The sequence below is a fragment of the Apodemus sylvaticus genome, chromosome 5 (genome assembly GCF_947179515.1).
Source record: "Apodemus sylvaticus chromosome 5, mApoSyl1.1, whole genome shotgun sequence".
Classification (NCBI taxonomy): domain Eukaryota; kingdom Metazoa; phylum Chordata; class Mammalia; order Rodentia; family Muridae; genus Apodemus; species Apodemus sylvaticus.
In genome coordinates, this window is record NC_067476.1 from 124,875,024 (window position 1) to 124,898,283 (window position 23,260).

Here is a 23,260-nt window from a genome sequence, read left to right on the forward strand (position 1 = left end):
CACCATGGAATAGAATGAATTGAAAGAAAAGAATCACAAATATTGGTAAGTGTAGGCTTGTTGGAGAAAGTGTCAGAGGGGGTGGGCTTTGCTGTTATAATCCCATTCTATGATCAGTTCTTGTCTCTTTCCCTACAAATCAGGATGTAGCTCTCATGTACTGTTCCAACACCTAGCTGCATGCTACCATGATTCTCACCACTATATAATAGATCTATGAAACTTAAGGAAGGTTCCCAGTTAAATGCTTCCTTTCATAAGATTTGCCCTGATCATGCCTCTTCATTGCAATAGAATAGTGACCCAAACAGAAGTTGTTGCCAGAGACTCTGGTATTTCTGTGATAGGCATAACAATGCTCTTTGTTGGACAGTTATGGAAGACTTTAGGATTTTGGACTACAAAAGTAGTTGGGCATTTTATGTGGGGCTTAATGGGCTACCCTAGTAGGACATAGAAGTGCTAAGGGTGATTTGAACTGTGGGGGCCTACCTTGAAGGACCATTAGGAATTATAATGGAGTTAAATCCAGTGTTCAAGGAGATAAAAGTTGTTAGACACAATCTTGATGATTCATGAAAGAAAGGGAGCAGTAACTTTGGAGCAAAACCCCACAAAAATAAGCTTCCAACTTAGGAAAAGGAATTAAAGGAAGCTTAACAGTAAAGGAAATTTTCAAGTACAGAAGACTGATGAGAATCTGTTTGGACAAGGGTGGGGGGCATGTCCCAGCCCAAATAAGCATCAATAAAAGAAAATCTCAGGGTCAAACAGGCATGGTAGTGTACACCATTATTCCTAGCCCTCAGAAGGCAGAGACTGGATATAAAACAAGTTCGAGGACAGCCAAGCTTAAGTAGTGAAAGGCATGTTGTTCCAGCTCTAGTAAGCAGGAGAACTTGACCGCTTTGGCCACATGGTTCTGGCCAGTAAAGGATATCAGAAAGGATTTGCAGAATCTCCCTTCTTGTCTTAAAGTCAATGAGGCCAGGTGTGTGTAAAAGTTGTCCCACACGGAGGCCCAAAGAGGCCATTGCATAAAGCTGTGAAAATTACTCCTCTTCTGGGTTTGAGACCAGAAGGTATTGAAGATGCCAGAGTTATGGGATACAAGCCAAGGAAAGCTGCAAAATGGGTATGGAACCAGTCGAACATACAAAGAATGTTACAGTTAACAAAACTGAAAAGAGTTGAAGATCTGAAGATCCCCTTTGATGTGAGACATGGTGACATTAGACATGGAGATGCAAAATTTAGTTTGCCCTGCAGGCTTTTGTTCTTGTTTTGGTCCAGTATTTTCTCTCTATATTCCATTTCCTACCTTTAGGATGATAATATATATCTGTGCCAGTCTGTGTTGGAAGTATGTGATTTTAATTTTATAGGGGGTTAAAGTTAAGAGATTTCCACAAGTCTCAGAAGAGACATCCAACTCATGATACAAATTGAGGACTTTTGAAGTGGGACTAAGTGCATTTTTACATTGTTATATGGCTATAAGTCTTTGGTGGTCAGGAAGTAAAATCTGGTGGTTAGAATAAGAATAGCCCTCATATTTTCATATATTTGAATACTTAATCATCAGTGTGTGGAACCTAATTAGAATAGATTAATAGGTGTGGCTTTATTTGGAAGAAGTGTGTCACTGAGGGTGGGCTTTGATGTTTCAAAAGTCCATGCCAAGTCAGAGTTTCTCTGCATGCTGCTGGTAGATCAGGAAATAGCTTTCAGCTACTTCTCCAGCACCAAACCTGCCTTTCTGTCATACTCCCTGCCATAATGATAATAGACTCACCTCTGAAGTGCTAAGTAAGTCCTCAGGATTTTTAATATATATATATATATATATATATATATATATATATATAGTCTTAGTCATGGTGTCTCTTCACAGCAAAAGAACAATTACTACGACAAATAGTAGCTGAGCAGAAGATATATAAAATGGAATGTAATTCCAGAAAGGGAGAAGAAGGGAAGTTTCATTTCAGGAAGAATAAATCACCCTGTGAATGGCAAAGAAAATGATATTGCTGTAGACAGTAAAAGTATTTACCAATTTATGGAGAGGGAGATAATTTATTTAAATATACTGCAAGGAGACAACAGATAAGTTATCAGAGAGGAAAACCCGTTGCGAAGAGTTAGGCATCTTTTACAGTAGTTTTAAAAAAGTTAATTGGTCTTATCTGGTGAATCATAAGGTTTATATCAATAAATTGGGCATCTTGCTGTCTTGCTGAGTAGTAAAGTTGGCAATTTAATCTATTCTTGAGACTAGCCATTTGTATATGTGCCATTTGTAACTTGGAGTCAGATCCAGAGGTTCTGTAAGTGCCATCAAATGTCAGTACTCTTCATACAATAGATGAAATTATCTAAATCCAGTGACTATCTACAGAAGTCTCTCTATATATAACCTGTTATGGAGGCAGATCCTGCAAAATGCTGAGTACTTAAAACCTTGTTCTTAGAAGTTCAAGTCTTCTGCTTAAAACTTCATATTTAATTAATCTCCTATTAATTATCTGCATTCTCATAAATATAGCATTTCTAATTTATGTTGAATGAAAAAGAATAGGTAATATAGGATTATTAGAAAGGACCAAGCATTGTAGATCTTTCCAGTCTCCTTCAACAAATTCTTGGTGCTGTAAAACTTTTGATCAAAGCAACCTTATGTCCATTAACCTCACCAATAACCCCAACTCTAATTCACACTTTACCTTGTACCCTATGAATACCCATTTCTATAATACATTCTCTTATTAATATAAGATTAGGAGTTGTTAGCAACTTGGTGTCTCTACGTTTATTCTTTTCTATGATCAGAAAGAGCCTCAAACTCAAAAGATGTATTAATTGGAACTCATTGGGCCATAGTTCAAACTCTTACATATAGAGTTACATTAGCCATTATCCTCTTATCTATCTTACTAATAATGCATTTTCTACTTTATTCTCACTAATTAATGCCCAAGAAGAGGGATGACCCATTTTACCCACCTGACCCTTAACCCTAATAGGATTCATTTCCACATTAGCAGAAACCAACTGAACACCTTTGACTTAAGGAGAATTAGAATGAGTTTAGGGACTCAATGTTGAATATGTTGTAGTCTTTGTTACATTGGGTCTTTCTCTTATAACCATTATAATAATAATAAGTACCATAATATCAATCATTATCTTAAAACATTTTAGAGTCCATACTTCTCAGAAATATTTACCTTAACTATTGCAATGAAAACTTCCCTTCTTTCCATGATATACTTATTAATATGAAGATTATATTCACTATTTTGATATGATCAATTTATATAACTATTTAAAAATTACTATTAGTATTGTGTATTTAACATAGCTCTCCATCCATCACAGATTTCCCCTTACATATTAGATACATATCTGACAATAGTATTATTTTGATATAGTAAATAATTTTGGCCTGAATACTCTCAATTATGAAACTATAGCTAGAGCCCTGACAGATAACTAAAAGTTTGTGTCCTGCCACACCCTATAATATGGTCAGTTAATTCAGCTATTAGGCTCATATCCTTCAAAATGTCATTTTTTATGATCTCTATACTAATAAATCCTTTGGTTTGTGCTACCATTACAGCCACTTTTTTTTTCATGATCCTTGACCACCATATTCAGATTCCACTTAATTCCAAGAAGAATCAGATTAAATATATGTTTAATCAATCATTCTGATTCTCATTCATAAAATGAGTCCACTGTCAACAAAAGAGACAGCCAGGCAACAGGATCAATATTTGTGTAATGGAAAAGATAATGAGTACCTAAATTCAGGACAATAAGTATTTAAAAGTAATTTTATGGATTAATAAATATTGTAATATAAAAAGGCAGGCTTTTTTTCCATTCCACATTTGAATACCAGACACCATCCAAAGTATATCCTTAATGAAAAATGTACTACTTTTATCATGAGAAAGTCCATACCTGTCACCATTTTATCCCAGTTTCATTATGTTCTAACTGTTCTTCAACTTTCATCTGTTCAATTTTATCCACCGTAATTGGTAGTTGAAAATCCCAGCCAAACTCAAATATGGAAAATTCTAGCCTTCTTTTCCATTGCTCACATAGAATGAGTAACAGCCACAATCAAATCCACCCATTGCTAAGGTATTTAACCAGTTAAGTCATACCTTACTGCACAGGCTGGTTTTTCATGTCAACTTATTACAGGTTAGAATCATCAGAGACGAAGGACCTTCAGTCAAGAAATGCCTCCATAAGAACCAGTTGTAAGGCATTTAGTTGGCAGTTAGTGATTAATGGGGGGTGGTCCAGCTCATGGTGCTATCTCCATGCTGCTGGTCCTGGTTCTATAAGAAAGCAGACTGATGAAACCATAGGAAGCAAGTCAGTAAGCAATACTCCTCCATGGGCTCTGAATCAGTTTATCACTTATAAACTATCTTGGTATTCTTTCCTCTTTTTGCAAATTTTTTTATTGGTTATTTTACTGATTTGCATTTCAAATGCCATTCCTTTTTCCACTTTCCCCTCCACAAGCCTCCTATCCCCTCTCCCCTCTGCCTTTATGAGGGTGCTCTCCCACCCACCCACCTCTCCTGCTTCAGTGGCCTAGCATTTCCTTATCCTGGGTCATCAAACCTCCACAGGACCAAGGAACTTCCCTCCCAGCGATGCCAGATAAAGCATACTCTGCTATATAACCAACTGGAGCCATAAGTACCCCATGTGTACTCTTTGGTTATATTCATTATAAGGTTTCGACATTATCTCTTAGCCATCTATGACACAGAGCTCCTTTAATAGTATTATCTACTCTACCAGTTCTTTGGGACAGCTTCCCTCAAGAAATTAACCAAAAGTAATATGGGAATTCTCAATAAGATTTGGCAATGTTGCTTTAAGAGAGCCAGAGCTGGTAACTTGGATGACTGACTGTCTTTGGAAGGTCTTAGGAATATGAGGTAACCTGGAGAGAGCAGATCCAGAGAGAATCCTGGCAGGGTGAATAAACTATGTTTTGTGAAGTACTAATGGTTTTATTGTTGGTTGTGCTTTGTATTGTTCCTGCTTGTTATTTAAGACCCCATGTTAACTTTTGTTCCTTTTTTGCTGATTACTTCATGGAGCCCAGGCTCCCTTAATTGTCCTCTACAAGGTATTCCATCTGTTTGGATGAGTCAGGGTCCTGATGACCTTAGGAGATGTTTTTTCCTGTGCTCCTCACTTGGGAAATATGCCACTGGCTCAACTACAATTCTCACATCCTTCTGAAAAAGAAGACTACCAACAACTTTCTGAAGCTGCAGGACTCATTAACAATGATCCCATCATTCTATGCTTCTAGATATTTTATCCTCAGTGAACTCCATCCTTCTAGCCATTTCATCCTCATTAGTTTAGACCTCTAATCTTTGCTTGTCAAACAGACAGGACAATTTTAGCAGTCTGAAAGAGAACATAATCATTTTTTTTTTAGTTTTAAATTTTGTTTAACTTTTAAATAACTTAGACAGAACAATTACATTTTAAATAGGTCTTTGTGAAGACTCCAGCTTTAGGTTTTTAAATGCCTGATAAACTTAGCAGGGAATATAATTAATTTGATAGAATATAAACTGGATATCTTTAAAGCCAGTTCTGGTAATGTTACTAAAAGCAGATCAGTATTTTAACAGCATCTGTACCAATGAAATGACATGTACACATCAAGACACATACAATCACACATAGTCACACTCATACTCACATGTACAGATATCTGCATGTATATACACTCACAGGCATATGTATATAAACAATAAATATATAAATAAAAATTATAAACAAAGCTTCAGAGCACCTTGGTTTTAAATGAAAGACTAGTTTCTGAATTTATATCACTGTACTAAAATTTGATATTAGGAACTTTAAGAATCTTTAACCATTGTATTTTTTTCCTTCTTTGATAGCATGAGACATAGCAATATTAGAAACAAATTCACTAACTTATTACAAGACTTAAATGTAAATTACATTTATGACACAGAGTAACAAACTAAGATGCATGTTCACAGGTTGTTAAACTAAAGGGTTGTTGTTTGCTTTTGGTTTTAGGCAGGGTTTATTGTTGCTAAGGATTTTAAAGGCTTTTCTGCATATATTTTGGTCTCGCAAGAGTATGAATATTACAGAATGTTACATATCAGCATAAAATGGCTGTAAGATAAAGACTTTAATGATTTTGTATGAGAAACGGAAAGAAAGTATGCTGGCAACCAACTTCATTTGTAGCCCAACAGTTGTAGTTGGCATCAGTTTCCCTGTTGAATTGGTATACATTATTTTCCCAGGAGAATCAAGGAAAGAGGAACATGGAGAGTACAAGGGAGTAAAAAACAAAGGAGGAGGATGAGAGGGGATGGATATGGAGTCTTCTGATGGCAGGCTAGACCCAGAAAGTTTTAAAGATTGTGACAGAACAGGTCTGTCTGTGTAATGGAGCCCTGGTTCAGAATATCCTAGAAGTACTAGTGTTATTGCTCCAGGAATTGTATGAAGTTCTGTTACTATTTAATAAATAAATACATAAATGAAGCAACAACAACAAAACCTACTTCTCAGATTCTGAATATTGAATGTAGATTCTTAAGATGCTTTCCAGAATTAATGGCAGAGAGCCACACCATGACAAATTGTGGGTCTGCACAGATGCATCATCTACCCAATATGTGATGGAGCTCAGATTTGTCTGTAAAGGAACAGGGCTATACTACCTTGGCCAAGCTCAAGAACACAGTTATTCTGAGCCATAAGAGTGAGACCCACTTGCCTGATATTGTACCAATACAATGCAGTTTTTATCACTATTGCTCTGTAGTAGAGTTTAAAGTCTGGGATACTGAATCCCCCTGAAGTTTTTTTACCGTTGAGAATAGTTTTAGCTATCCTGGGTTTTTTGTTATTCCAGATGAATTTGAGAATTGCTCTTTCTAGCTCTATGAAGAACTGGGTTGGGATTTTTATGGGGATAGCATTGAATCTGTAGATTGCCTTTGGCAAGATGGCCATTTTAACTATATTAATCCTGCCAATCCACGAGCATGGAAGATTTTTCCATTTTCTGAGATCTTCTTCAATTTCCTTCTTCAGAGATCTGAAGTTCTTGTCATATAGGTCTTATGGTCACTTGGTCTTTGACAAAGGAGCTGAAAGCATCCAGTGGAAAAAAGATAGTCTTTTCAACAAACGGTGCTGGTTCAATTGGAGGTCAGCATGCAGAAGAATGCACATCGATCCATTCTTATCTTCTTGTACCAAGCTCAAATCCAAATGGATCAAGGACCTCCACATAAAACCTGACACACTAAAACTAATTGAAAAGAAACTGGGGAAGACCCTGGAGGACATGGGCACAGGGGAAAAGTTCCTGAATAGAACACCAATAGCTTATGCTCTAAGATCAAGAATTGACAAATGGGACCTCATAAAACTACAAAGTTTCTGTAAGGCAAAGGACACCATCAAAAGGACAAAACGTCAACCAACAGACTGGGAAAGGATCTTCACCTACCCTAAATCTGACAGAGGGCTAATATCCAATATATACAAAGAACTCAAGAAAGTAGAACCCAGAGAACCAAATAACCCCATTAAAAGTGGGGTACGGAGCTAAACAAAGAATTTTCACGTGAAGAATTTCGGAGAGCTGAGAAACACCTTAAGAAATGTTCAACATCATTAATCATTAGGGAAATGCAAATCAAAACAACCCTGAGATTTCACCTCACACCAGTCAGAATGGCTAAGTTCAAAAACTCAGGAGACAGCAGGTGTTGACGAGGATGTGGAGAAAGAAGAACACTCCTCCACTGCTGGTGGGATTGCAAGATGGTGCAACCACTTTGGAAATCAGTCTGGCGGTTCCTCAGAAAACTGGGCATGACACTTCTTGAGGACCCTGTTATACCACTCCTGGGCATATATCCAGAGGATTCTTCAGCATGCAATAAGGACACATGCTCCACTATGTTCATAGCAGCCCTATTTGTAGTAGCCAGAAGCTGGAAAGAAACTAGGTGTCCTTCAATGGAGGAATGGATAAAAAAAAATGTGGTATATTTACACAATGCAGTACTCTTCAGCCATTAGAAACAATGAATTCATGAAATTCTTAGACAAATGGATGGAGCTGGAGAACATCATACTAAGTGAGGTAACCCAGTCTCAAAAGATCAATCATGGTATGCACTCACTGATAAGTGGATATTAGCCTAGAAACTTTGAATACCCAGGACATAATCCACAAATTAAATGATGTCCAAAAAGAATGGAGGAGTGTCCCCTGGTTCTGGAAAGACTCAGTGCAAGAGAATAGGGGAATTCCAGAACAGGGAAGTGGGAAGGGGTGGATGGAAGAACAGGGGGGGGGGCTTATGGGACTTGCGGGGAGTGGGAACCCAGAAAAGGGGAAATCATTTGAAATGTAAATAAAAAATATATCAATTAAAAAAAAAGAAACCAAACATACATACAAACAAACAAACAAACAAAAAAAAAAAAGGAAAGAAACTGGCGAAGACCCTTGAGGACATCATTACAGGGGGAAAGTTCCTGAACAGAACACCAATAGCCTATGCTCTAAGATCAAGAATTGACAAATGGGACCTCATAAAATTGCAAAGTTTCTGTAAAGCAAAGGACACCATCAAAAGGACAAATTGGCAACCAACAAATTGGGAAAAGATCTTCACCAACCCTACATCAGATAGAGGGCTAATATCCAATATATACAAAGAACTCAATAAGTTAGACCCCAGAAAACCAAATAACCCTTTTAAAAAATGGGGTACAGAGTTAAACAAAGAATTCTCACCTGAAGAACTTCAGATGGTGGAGAAGCAGCTTAAAAAATGCTCAACTTCATTAGTCATCAGGGAAATGCAAATCAAGACAACCCTGAGATTTCACCTTATATCAGTCAGAATGGCTAAGATTAAAAACTCAGGAGACAGCAGGTGTTGGCAAGGATGTAGAGAAAGAGGAACACTCCTCCACTGCTGGTGGGGTTGCAAATTGGTACAACCACTCTGGAAATCAGTCTGGCGTTTCCTCAGAAAACTGGGCATGTCACTTCCGAAAGATCCTGCTATACCACTCCTAGGCATATACCCAGAGGATTCCCCAGCATGTAATAAGGATACATGCTCCACTATGTTCATAGCAGCCATATTTATAATAGCCAGAAGCTGGAAAGAACCCAGGTATCCCTCAACAGAAGAATGGATGCAAAAAATGTGGTATATATTCACAATGGAGTACTATTCAGCCATTAGAAACAACCAATTCATGAAATTCTTAGGCAAATAGATGGAGCTGGAGAACATCATACTAAGTGAGGTAACCCAGTCTCAAAAATCAATCATGATATTCACTCACTGATAAGTGGATATTAGCCTGGAAAACTGGAATACCCAAAACATAATCCACACATCAAATGAGGTACAAGAAGAACAGAGGAGTGGCCTCTGGTTCTGGAAAGACTCAGTGTAGTAGTATAAGGCAAAACCAGAACAGGGAAGTGGGAAGGGGTGGGTGGGAAGACAGGGGGAGGGAAGGGGGTTATGTGACTTTCGGGAAGTGGGGGACCAGAAAAGGAGAAATCATTTGAAATGTAAATCAAAAATATATAGAATAAAAAAAAGTTCTCAAAAAAAAAAAAAGAATAAGACCCAGTTTCCCTCTGGAGCCACCTTGGTTGCTGTTCCAGAACATCTCGTACATATTTCTGATCTGATCTGATCATGAAGGAAGACTCAGAGCACATCTTGGACACAAACAGGATGCTCTATCATGGAGATCTGCCTTGCAGATGCAAAAGCTGAGCCAATTAGAAGTTCCTAAGATCAAAGTGTGACCTCATAGAGAGGCACTGACAAATACCAGACAGCAGACACACACTCTTCCTCCCACTCTAGGGAGCCACTGTGATAAATGCTCCCCCCCCCCCCCCCCCGCCATCAGACAGTCTGGCAGGGTAAAAGAGCTATGGCAAAGTATGACATGGGAGCCATACATGGTTGGCATGCAAATACTGGGGATCCAGAGATCAGAAAGTCCCATCAGGGGATGTAATGGAGTCTGGCAATGAGGGGGACAGAATTGGCCTTATAGTTGGATGGAAATAGCCATGGGTAAAACACCCACACATACTTTGTTCCCTCCCTCACTGTCTTGTGTGTTGCCTCCACTCAGATTATAAATCTTCCAGGCTGGAACCAGAGTCTACTCATCCATTCTAGAGAACAGCAGCAGGGGTAATGTTCCCCTTCTGAGGCAGTGCCAGTGTGTGTCCTTTTTGGTCAAGGACCTCAACATGAGCTCACAATGATAGGCAGGGTGTAGAGAAAGCCCAAGGATATTCTAGTCCAGCCTTTATTATTAAGAATCTATCTTGGCTCAAGAGCCCCAAGAAAGAGTACTTGTCTTCACCCCCACCTCAATTTGAGCTAGGCTTTGATCTGGAATGATGTGTAGGCATGGATGGGGAGTCAGGTATTGTGTGGAGGCCAGAGGGAGAAAAAAATTAAACTTAGAACTTTCAGAGAAAGAAAGAGTTTGCAGGTGTACATCATATTCCACTCTTCTCCCTGGATGGAGAAATAAAATGGAAGAAATAATAGAGACCCTTTACCTCATCAGAGAGACACAGCAGAGATGCAAGAGTAATGACAGAAAAAAATAAAGATTAGGGACTTAATTCACAGAAAGAAATCTTAGCCAAAGTGTAGTCACTGGAATTGAAACAAATGTGTGCTTTACATTGTTTGGAGACAAGGGTTTATATTTATGGGTTAAAGCCTTCAGGGGGAAAAAGGAGGAAGAAGAAGGAGGAGAAGAAGCAGAATAAGAAGAGGAAGAGGAAGGAGGAGGAGGGGAGAAGAAGAAGAAGAAGAAGAAGAAGAAGAAGAAGAAGAAGAAGAAGAAGAAGAAGAAGAAGAAGAAGAAGAAGAAGAAGAAGAAGAAGAAGAAGAAGAAGAAGAAGAAGAAGAAGAAAAGACAACAGAAACAGTTGTTAGAAGTCAAAAGGAACCTACCTGAACTGTTGACTGTAGTCACCTTTGTTCTACAAAGAATCTCCTTTACCCTCATTAGGTGGGCCATCCATTTGCTATGTGAAGTGGCAACCAGCTATAATTCAATATAACAAGACACAGACATAGAGGAAAGTTATCAAGACAGTATCATCAGTATCATGGCTTGGTAGGTACAGGTATTTCCAGCCAAGCTTGATAATTCAAGTGCAATCCCCTAAGTCCACAAGCTGAACTCTGATATCTACTTGTTCACTGTAACATACATGCTCACTCACACATGGATTGAGCAAGAAAAAAGGACAGAGAAAAACAGACAGACAGACAGACAGACAGACAGAGAGACAGAGACAGAGAGACAGGTACACGGGTACAGAAAAGAAAGGAAAAATAATAATAATTGAATTGTACTGCCAGAAGTCAGTAGACAAGTTCCTGGAGGAGCTGTAATAGTTGAAAAGGAAGTTTCTTTGTAGTAGTTAAATAGGTTGTTACTTGGTTTATTTTGTGGGCCATTTGGGCAGCGTCAATATTTGAATAGATAGCTTGGCATCTTACTTTCTTTTTGAGTCATAAAGTTTATAGCCTAATTTGTTTTTCTTGAGACTGGTCATTTGTACAGGGGCCATAGCTCATTAGGAAGTCAGGATGAAGATAAATGCAGACTACATTCTGAGTCACCATGTGGTGAGCTCCACATAGTCAGGCCTAGTGATCAAAGTATGGGCATTTTATTTATAAGTCTCAGTCTTTTAACTCTGCACAAGTTACATGAGCAAGCGTGGAAACATAGCAAAAGGCAGTCCATGAGGCTCTAGTTAAGGGGGAATGCAACTAGCAATGTGGCAAGAGATGAGCACAGACAGAAACAGAAAGGAACCAAAGCATCCAAGAGGAGTGACCAGGCCTGTCGTGGGTAGAGAGGAGGCATGAAATTCTTGTAAAGGGGAATGGTTTGAGAAGCAGCTGCGAAAACTAAATGGAAAACAGGTTTTGAGAGGCTCACTCCTTAACCCTACATTGAAAATGTTACCTTGAGTTTCAATGTCTGACCTAAGGAGGAAGCATCTGGAGGGGAATAGAGGAGGTTGATTTTTGAAAACGAACAGGTCAAGTACATGACAAGTGGCCATTGGGTAGGTTGAAGTCTTGGGTGTTAAAATTAGCAAGGGACACAGAGAGCTCTGAGACCATGATGAAAACCATAACTCTGTGCCAGAGCCTTTGATATATGTGAGAGTGACCAAGAGGTCACAGATAATTGAGAACTGACCTCAGTTGCCATGGTTCTCTAAGAACCTGTCTAATTTCATCTGTGGAGAATTATGTCTTCTAAAGGTGAGTGTTAGTGCAGATAGTCACTGCAATTGAATGCGATGACAGTATTTATTACATATCCATGGCCCTATAATTTTATGTTTTGAGTAATTACTAAATATATCTTAAAGTTGGAGAAGAATTTCTTAAGGAGAGAATAAGCAGAGAAAAAGAAAGACAAGTCTGAAAAGAGCCCCTGAGGCCACCAAAAAGGGAATGCAGAGAGAGGTGCTTGTGACACTGCTGGGCTGCAGCACCAACAAAATTTCCAGTAGTGGCCCATGAAAAAGACTGTCTGAGCCCAGGGCACTGAATAGGTTGGGTAAGCCAAGGAAGACAAAAAAAGTACAACTAGGGATCAAGTACAGCTATTCATCTGAGGCCTGACCAGACCTCACCTGAGATGAATGGGAAAAGAAAGAAAGGAAGTAGAGTTCACTCTCCAGAGGGACTCATTGTTCAGGCTTCGGTCACCAACAGGAAAAGTGGTGACACAGCACAGTGACTCAGAGAAAGGCACTGCCATAGTGAGCCAGCCACACAGAAGAGAAGACAGATTGTGGTTTTGTGCTGGAGCATGTTCAGAAAAGTGTGACTAGAGATGCCAGGGTTCAACTCAGGGAAAGGGGTGAGCAAGGCTCTGTGCTCAACTCCTTAGTGCCAAATGCTCACACAATTTCCTTTGTGCCGCCCCATGCACTCACCCTGGTTTGTTTGTTTGTTTATTTGCATATCCACCCCCTACCCTTCTGTCATGTGTTACTTGGTCCCCTTCCTTTGTGTTTTCCCACCCTACTGGACTTGCTGTTTTATGATTGCATATTTGCATATTTATTTCCTTTCCTAGACTTTGTACCTTTATTGGACAGTGTCTCATTAAAATTATCCAGATAGTAACTTGGTTTTGGTTCAATAATAATTTGTTTGAATACAGAAAAGAATATTAAATAAGAAATAAGTTGGGATAAAGCCAGGCACAGCAGGATTTGACTGGAAAGATGTGATGAAACAGACTCATGATACCTGAGCACAGGTAACCCATCTGTGACAGAATGTAGGTTAAAAGAATTGGGTAAATTTAGTTATTATCTAGTCAGAGTAAAACCTACCTATATGGCCAAGGTGTTTATACATTTATTTTGAGTCCGAGTCTTATTTCTGGGAGTTTATGACTGGGAGGAAGAACTGGGACATAACTTCTAAAAATGGTTCCTAACTTAGCTATTAGAACCCAAGCTCACATCCTAAAAAGGCCTGGGTAAAAAGCAGGCAAATGTCAAATAACTAGTTTTCTAAGTAACAGCTTCTTTTATAATAATTTAAAATTTTTGTTACAAAGCATTCATTTAAAGAAAATGAATGCTAAATGTCACAGAGGAATTTACACTTGCTCAAAAACACATTGGCATTTTTCATATCACAGAGGCTCCCATTGGGTTATAAATTAAAATACATGGATCTTGGCCCTGTGGTCTGCCCTCAGCTTCCTGATATAATCTCTAGCAACGTTTGCAAAAATCTTAGTCAGAAAAGCAATATTTATTCTCAAATGCTTTTTAAAAAGGCACCACAATAGTTGTTCATCTTTCCCACTCACTCTCTGAAGGCCACTGAAAGCTGGGCCACCACTATAAACACAGTCCTGTGGATTTGCCACCAGAGGAACTCTTCATACAGCAATGTGGCTTTCATAAGAGACTCTCAACAGAAGGCATCTTATCAATAATCTAGTAGTTGGTATTGAAACTAGCTGGAGTAGAATATGTGAAGGCTAAGTGTGGGGACTTGAAAGGACAATGATTTGGCCCTTCTAAGGAAAGAAAAAAAATCTAGGAAGAATTAGTCGAACAGAAGAGGATACAAAAGAAAGTATAATTGAAAGTTCAGGAAGAGACAGTTAATGGTCATGAGATATTGCCAGGACAGGATGACAGTTGGTGGTTCAGAATATCTTCAAGTACCATTAAAGTACTCTGGGGAACAGTGATGATTCTGCAACTTGATAAACACCTTAACTACCACCAAATTGTGTACTTGTAGATAATTTTTAAAACCTGAAAAAATAGAGCAAAATGAGATATACTGAAACATGAAAATCCAGAAAGATGTATTGAATAGGAGAGAGATTAAAGACAGGTAGAAAAGCTACGATGTTTGGTGATGAAGAAGCCAGAGTAGAGCGCTTTAAACATGTTTCAATAACATAGTCACTCCTGTCTCCTATTTCCACATCAGAGAAATATGCATCTGTAAGATCACTCCTTCTTCTATTTCTATTCATCGAATGTATAATGATTCTGATGGTCTAGGGATGTGTTCAGGTCTCCTTAGCTAAAAAGCCAAACTGAATGTGTTTTTGACATTCCAAACGTGTTCATACTGTGGTGAAGCCTAACTCTGCCACTCTTGCTGCTGTGGTGAAGTCAAATCTGACCACAGGAGGTCAGTTTAGTTGAGGCGATGATTTTTGTCCCACATGTCACCTCTAGTGTCTCCAAGTAGAGCTGGAATCACCTTCATTGAATACTGACATTAGATTTCTTTTGTGTGGCTGTTTGTCATGTTATCTTCCTGGCCTTGTGGCAGTTCACTGACAGTATTGACCTAATGATTCTACACCAAGCACATGGTTTCTCTTAGCCACACTTACTGGGTTTTAAAACTGAAGAGGTTTAAAACGTAAAACAAACGCAATGCTAATTTTGGAGTATTTTTTTTTTTTTGGTTTTGATATTGGTTTTTTGTGGGGGCAGGAGTTTCATAATATTTCAACTATTTTATAACACTTTTTCTCCCATTTACCCTATAGGCCTATAATTGATATATTATGGGTTTTGCTTATATATTATAGTTTCCAATTTGTCATTTTTGTGGGATATCTGTGTTTACCAAGGTCTCTGCTCTTTCTTTGGCTCTTTGGTTTTTTTCTGTTTGTTTGTTTTTGTCCTATTCAGTTTTGTTTGTTTTGTGATTATCTCATTTTTAGATGCCTAATTTTTTTCTAATAAGATAGAGAGTGAGAAAGGATGCAGACTTGGGTAGGTGAGGTGGCTCTGAGAGGAGTATGTGGGGCGGGGGGTGGGGGGGAGGGAGACCTGTAAACAGAATATCTTGTATGAGGAAAAAAGAAATCTATTTTCTTTTTTTTTTAATTTATTGATATATTTATTTACATTTCAAATGATTTCCCCTTTTCTGGACCCCCACTCCCCGAAAGTCCCATCAGTCCCCTTCCCTCCCCCTGTTTTCCCACCCAACCCTTCCCACTTCCCTGTTCTGATTTTGCTCTATACTGCTTCACTGAGTCTTTTCAGAACAAGGGGCCACTCCTCCACTCTTTTTGTACCTCATTTGATGTGTGGATTATGTTTTAGGTATTCCAGTTTTCTAGGTTAATATCCACTTATTAGTGAGTGCATACCATGACTCACCTTTTGAGTCTGGGTTACCTCACTTAGTATGATGTTCTCCAACTCCATCCATTTGCCTAAGAATTTCACGAATTCATTGTTTCTAATGGCTGAATAGTACTCCATTGTGTAGATATACCACATTTTTTGCATCCACTCTTCTGTTGAGGGATACCTGGGTTCTTTCCAGCTTCTGGCAATTATAAATAGGGCTGCTATGAACATAGTAGAGCATGTATCCTTATTACATGGTGGGGAATCCTCTGGGTATATGCCCAGGAGTGGTATAGCAGGATCTTCTGGAAGTGAGGTCCCCAGTTTTCGGAGGAAAGCTGAGGCAGATAGTAACTTTGACCTGACCACTACTGATATAGAGAAAGTATATTACAAACTATGAAGTATATGTGAATTATTTTAATTGCTTTATGTATTAAATCTTTTATTGATGTGTAAGTGGTACAGAACTTAATCCACACATCAAATGAGGTACAAGAAGAACGGAGGAATGGCCCCTTGTTCTGGAAAGACTCAGTGAAGCAGTATAGGGCAAAACCAGAACAGGGAAGTGGGAAGGGTTGGGTGGGAAAACAGGGGGAGGGAAGGGGGCTAATGGGACCTTCGGGGAGTGGAGGTCTAGAAAAGGGGAAATCATTTGAAATGTAAATAAAAAATATATCGAATAAAAAAATTAAAAAAATACCATATGATTGATCGATATTTCACATCCATGTAAAATGTATTACCACCAGCCTTATTTCACCTGCTCATTGAATGGGATACTATGTAATGAGATCAATCCATTCACAATCCTTGCTTGACTTCTGCATCCCTTCTTTGTTTTACGCACTTGCTTTCCTATGCTCCTCCTGTAGGTTTCCCGAATGAGCCAGCAGCAGTCATTGCCCTAGGAACAATTAAGGAATGGCTGGCCAAGAATCACCAGGAGGTAAGAAGACCAACACAACAACAATTCCATACAGTGTGATTTGATCCTATGTTAAAACAGGGCAGACAAGCTGTATCACTGCCAACCAGACCTGCTCCTTATACCAGTACCATCCAGATTTTCTTCATTTTAGGTGGCATGGGATTAAATATTTTGCTGAGATAGGCATAATAACCAGTTTGGTGGAGAAGATGAGCTAGGAGAGAAGACTGCTTGCCTCAAATTCTATCCTTCATGTTTTTATGGCATTATGGTTTGTATGGGAGCAGGAGGTTGGAAGGGATTTGTTGATAATTCATTCTTCCTGGGCTGATTTCCTTAAACAAACTAATTTGTCTTTGTTGCTTGTGGGCTATAATGTTACATCTGGTAGTGGGCTCCATCTTTATTTATAGCTAGGCCCTTTCTTAATGTGACTACTAGGTGTGGGACTGTTATCAGAGTGTATAATTGTCAACTAGCCTGTATGGCCAGTTCTCTCTCTCTCTCTCTCTCTCTCTCTCTCTCTCTCTCTCTCTCTCTCTCTCTCTCTCTCTCTCTCTCAGTTAAGTGACATGCTTTCATTTGAGTCTATACCTCATCTCCATGTCTACTCCATCAGTAAGGTCTGTGGAATATGCTGGTATTTGGAGAGTGATAAGCAAGAGATTTACTCATTTACATAAAGCACTAGTACAGCCACAAAAGGAAGATGTACACTTCAGGGGTTTGTCTGTTCATGCATCAAAACAGCACAGCCTTGTATATTATTTCTTTCTCTGATTGTTCTGATTTTCTTCTTTAGATAATCATTTTATTATTACAGTGAACTTTGCTTCCATTTATAATTATTTCTCTTTCAGTAGGGAACAAAATATTTGGAAATGGCTGAGTATGGAAAAGAGGCTATGAATGTTTTCTATTGAGAACCAGCTTTGTTATTCTACATATTTAAAGAAATAGCAGTGTCATTTTCTAATTACTATAATTTCAACATTCCTTAACTAGATATAAATATTGTTAACCTCTAGTAGAAGTATAGAACATATGCCAAAAATGTACATCTTGCTGTCTTCACTCCCTGCCCCACTAATTTGAAACATCTGAACTCTAACTTCAATGTAGATGATACTTACCTCAAAGAAGGAAAAAAACCAAGGGACTAATATGTGTAGATTGCAAACATTTCTTATCTTCACAGCAGTTTTCTGGGGCTAGGGAATCACCCTTTTCTAGCAATGAAATATTAGATAAGATTTCCAAGAATAGAAAGTCCCAGGGATTCATCCCATTTCATGTCTCCCAGCCATCTCCCACTTTAATGTCACTTAAGTCGAGGAAGGAAGTTGAGTTCTTTTGAAGACACTTACTGTCCACATATGTCTTTTTCAGACAAAATATTTCTTAAGATACTATCCTTGTTTGTGTCCTCGAAAAAGCATAACATGCCTCTTGATTAAAAGCTGCTAACCCTGCAAGTATACTTGTTACTAACCTGCCTTTCTCCTGAATAATAAGTTAAGAATAAAGAAGAGGCAGACTGAAGAAATTTCATGTTTGTAATTTTGGCCCATTATACAAATGCCCATGAACACCTTCCACTGAAAAGCTGATAATGAATAGGAAGATATACTACCCATATGTAGGTACTGCTCATTGACAAATAATAGCAGCACACTGATCCCAGTAAAGCTATCTAGACAACTTTCTGAAATGAATTCTTAGTGTCTCTTAATGAATTCTCTAATATAGTCTGTCTCTAAGCTTATATTTTGATTCCATATCATTTTCTCATGTTCATCTTGGGCATTGTAGGAAATTTAGGTCATTTTGCTTCAGTAACTAACATGTTAGTCACAGCAATATTAAATATATCTTTGCTGGTTACCTTTTAAGAATTTCCTATTTTAATACATACTAAAGAGTGTCAGAAAGTTAATTTGGATACATCTCATTTTACTGAATCAATACATTTAAATGACTATAGATAAAATCTATGTAAACTGATTATTCAATTGCACTTTGATATAGGGTTTGCTCTGCTTAACCAAACAAACCAGGCTACAGATCTGTGAAAGAATGCTGCTTCCAATTCACTTGCTTTCTGTTGCAGTGTTATTTTGACATCTTTATTGTTTCAGTAGGTTATTCATTTCTTCATTCATTTGATACATATTTACTGAAAACCACTAGGCACATTTCTACCTGAGACAAATCACTAAAAGACGAATAGTCCCTGTCTTTTGATAGTCATAGTCTGTGAAAAGAGAAGCAAATTAATCAAATAAAGAAATAAGACAGTCCAAAGAGTTCTTCATTAAATCAAGTATCATAATTACACAATGGATTATGAGGAGATGTGGCTTTAGAACCCACTGAAACTTCTGAGGCCATGAACTTGTAGGAAACATTTTTATAATGAAAGGGAGTAGGCTAAGCTCCACAGAATGCTGAGGTAAAACATTCCAGAAAGAGGAAACAAGAAGACAAAAAGCATGGGTACATTGGGGTAGGGTAAGGGTTGCAGGGAGGGAAATGGGGTGAGAGGGGGGAACTGGCTAAAGAAATGAGAGGGGAAGCTCCTATCTGGATGTAAAGTGAATAAATTGGTCATTTAAAAAATAAGACAAAAGCAGAGTGGGGCATGAGCTTCCTGCTGACATCTGTTAGGAAGGCAGTGTAATGAGTGTTGATGGAAGAAGGCAAGAGACAAATTTGGAGACTGTCAGAAGATGAATAATAGGCACCATGCTCAATAGGGAGACTTCAGACCATACTACATTTTTTGTGTAGTATGGTATTGTATTGTATGGTATGGTATGGTATGGTATGGTATGGTATGGTATGGTATGGTATGGTATAGTATAGTATAGCATAGCATAGTATAGCATAATATAGCATGGTACACTATCATAGTGTTTGTAGTATAGTGTAGGTGTGGAGTAAGGGAGTAACATTATCTATTTAAATCTTTAAACATTAATACTGCTGCTCTTTGGAATATATCCCTTAGAAATACTGAGAGCCGGGTGGTGGTAGCGCACGCCTGTAATCCCAGCACTCTGGGAGGCAAAGGCAGGTGAATTTCTGAGTTCAAGGCCATCCTGGTCTACAGAGTGAGTTTCAGGACAGCCAGGACTACACAGATAAACCCTGTCTCAAAAAAAGCCAAATCCAAAAAACAAAAACAAAAACAAACAAACAAAAAAGAAATACCCGAGAAAGATGGAGGGAACTCAGCTGAGGGACTTGAAGCAAATCCAGGTAAAACATGGGGACTTTTGGAAGACTCTGATGGTTTGAAAGGAAGGAGCCAGGATGAGGTTTAAGGAACATTGTAAAGTAGTGGCTTTGAAGGTTTTTTTCAGTCGCTTGGCTAGCTTATTCCATAGTTGAAACCCATCCTCAAGTCTCAGTGTTATAAAACAGCATGGCTTACTCGTTAATTTTATTTGTTTGTCTTAAGTCATCAGAGGACTCATCAGGAACCCAGGCTGACACAAATATCCTCTCATCACAGGAAATGTGTAAACACAGGAATTCTGTATATACTTTTTTCATATTAGTTTTATCAAATGAAAGGCACCCAGTAACTAAGTTCCAAGAAATGAAAATGAAGTTCTTACATAATAAGAAAAGCTGAATATCAGCAAAACCAGTAATATCTATTAGAAAGGTGAATCCAATATGGTGTCTGATGTAGAAATGGACATTTGTAGAGAATTCAAGTATGAGAACTGAATATTTGACTGATATACCCAGGTAATCTTTTTTTATGTATTTCCTGTGGTGAAGAGAAATGTTACAAGGTATATTTATATGAAAATATATGAAAAATAAGAGTGACATGGCAGATAATCAAATATGAACTCATTTCCAATAGCTAATCAATTCTTCAATATAAAAGTCTATTATTTGCGCCTGAAGCTCAATATAAAATCAAGACAGACAAGGAGAAACAGCAATCTTATCTTAGTGTGATGTGAGTTGAAAGAAGTACTCACACATCTTACTTCGAGGAGAAATGCCACCAAAATGAATCGTAGTGTGTAAAAAGGAAGTCTTAGCAGTTCAGGGCCAGGCCTTGAGGAGTATTGGTAGGTGATTGCAATCCTAGACTATACACACAATGAGAAGCATGGCAGTATTTATGGCCCTTCTCACTCAGATATTTCTCACTGTCACTTCATAATCACAATGCCATCATCATCATCATCATCATCATCATCATCATCACCATCATCATCATTGTTCACCTAATTTTGTGCTTACATGTGGCCCCATTGTGATCCATCTATACAATCACAGGTCAGTGAGCTTTGCATGAGGAAAGGCCAGTCTTGAGCTTGGTAGAGAAGGGTAATCCCCTGAAAGTTTCCTGAGAGAAAAAAGGGGGGAGGATAATAATATGATGTGGTTCTCTCATTAATGGTCATGCTTCCATTCTGCAGATGGCCCTATAATCCAGTGGCACCTTCTTTTGAGGTGGAGATGTAGCACTGTAAATGACTGGTGTTGTGGGATTGGTGAGCTTTCATGGTTTGGGATTTACTAGCCCTCTTGTTTCTGAAGCTTTAGGGTGGATACTTTTCTTTTCTGAACACAATTGGCAGTTGGATTCTGTGTGATTTCACAAACCACTGGAAGCTGCCATGAAACATTATTTCTTATACCCAAAGGGTCCCAACTGGAGCCCTGTGACCTATGTTCTGCCCTCATCATATATTAGCTTAGTTTTCTCTATGTCTGAATAGTAAGGAAATGGCTTTCATGACAGTTTTGGGTGCAGAAGGAAGCCTGGCTGAACAAATTGTTCAGTTGTGATTGAGAAGAAGCAGTTAAAAATATTAAAATTAAAAAAAAAAAGATGAAAAAGAGGAGTCTCAGGAGGTGGAAAGAATTGAACCCAAAAATATAGTCCCAGAATTGAAAACTAGAAAACATAAAAAACAAAAGGAGTTTGTTACTGCTAATGAAAATACAAAGAAATGGAAACCTTGACTGAAGCAATAATGTTCAGAGTAAGAAGACCAGAGTCCACAGCAGAGATAGGAATGGGTGCAGGCTATTCCCTAGTGTCTTCAGCTAAAATAAATTTAAAATTTGCTAATTTCAGAAGACTGAAGGAAAATAATATGAATGGGCTATTGATAGTTGACATCAACTAGAATGATAATGTTTCTGTAAGCACTCCATTTTTCTGTAGGAATAATTTTATTACACTGCTAGGAAAGTAAAATCAATGGGTATTATGGAAATGCACAGTGGGAACGTGGCCCACACTTCTAACTTGAGGTGTCTACTATGGGGTATCATATACAGAGTCATGCATTCCTCATTTTTCATGCAATTAAAAATATCATTTCATGCGAAATCATGATTTTTCCACTCCAAGGCCTTGAGATACCCCCATTCATATCTAGAAGTTAGCCTAAGAAATGTTTGTACAGTGCCTGCTCTATTGTTGGACACCAGGGACTCATATGGAATTTAGTTATTGATTTCTAGAGCAGCATGCCTAGTTGTAATTTTTCCATAGAAAGCAGAATAAGATGTCTTTTCCTCTAAAAGTTGCAAAGGGCCTGATGTTATGAGATATTTGCAATGTATTAGGGTCGCATTCATTATTTCGAATTCCCTAAAGAAGCATGCATTTTATAGCATGCATGGACTTGTTAACTCCTCACAAAAATCTTCCTAGGAGATAAGGCATAAACAATATAGTCTGAGATAGACCACTAGCTTTGTGGAGGTAGTCATACAAGGACATCTTGGAGTTCTAATCAGGTCTCAGTTGCACAGTGTGGGGGGTGGGTGGAACTGAACCTCCATCAATTTTAAAGCAGAAGGCAGGCAAATGCTTAGCAGTCTAGGAAGCTCTCATTAAAGCCATGGTCATGTGCAATCTTCTGGTTAGGAGGCCATGTTTCACCTGTGGATAAGCATATGTTCATCTATGCAGGCTGTGGGATATGGAACCTTTCTATAACTACTCCATGGAGATTTCTTTTGATGTTCTTCCTTATAATAATACTGCCTCTCCCTTAGCAAACCAAGTTCCTGAAATGCAGTCACTGGAGGAATACTTTGCTTTATTTAGTGGGTACCTAGCTGAATCTGAAACTGAATGACACAAAAGACATTCCACTTCTGTCTTTTCATACTCAAAGTTGGTTTTCTTCTATGCTAGAGCAAGATAGAACCTTTGTTGTATCACATACTCATTTTGGAGGTTCTGCAAGACATGTATTTTTAACTATGTATCTTACACAAACAGTTATTGAAAATGTTAAGTACCATCTCTATGTCATTTTAGTTGTTTACTTTGTGCCTTGTGAGGGAAGTGCACCTGTGATGTTACTTTGTCACTTTAAGTAGCATACCTACAGATGTGGCATGACCAGCTATGATGCTATATAGAGGCAGAGCATCAGCCAGGGACATATCTAGATCTAGCTCTCATTTTCTATCTGAAGCTTTAGACCTTATCTGATGTTACCTTTATTGCAGGGGTCTTCCAGTGG

The 23,260-nt window shown here is 38.3% G+C and overlaps 1 protein-coding gene across 11 annotated transcripts in view; it reads left to right on the top strand.

Annotated features, from left to right (window-relative positions):
• Window positions 1–23,260, top strand: part of Macrod2 (mono-ADP ribosylhydrolase 2) — a 2,114,706-nt gene that overhangs the window by 1,500,457 nt on the left and 590,989 nt on the right. For all 11 annotated transcript variants that reach the window (XM_052183754.1, XM_052183758.1, XM_052183755.1 and 8 more), the window contains exon 8: window positions 16,684–16,757. In XM_052183754.1, coding sequence (XP_052039714.1) covers window positions 16,684–16,757 — 74 coding nt within the window. The remainder of the gene's footprint in view (window positions 1–16,683; window positions 16,758–23,260) is intronic.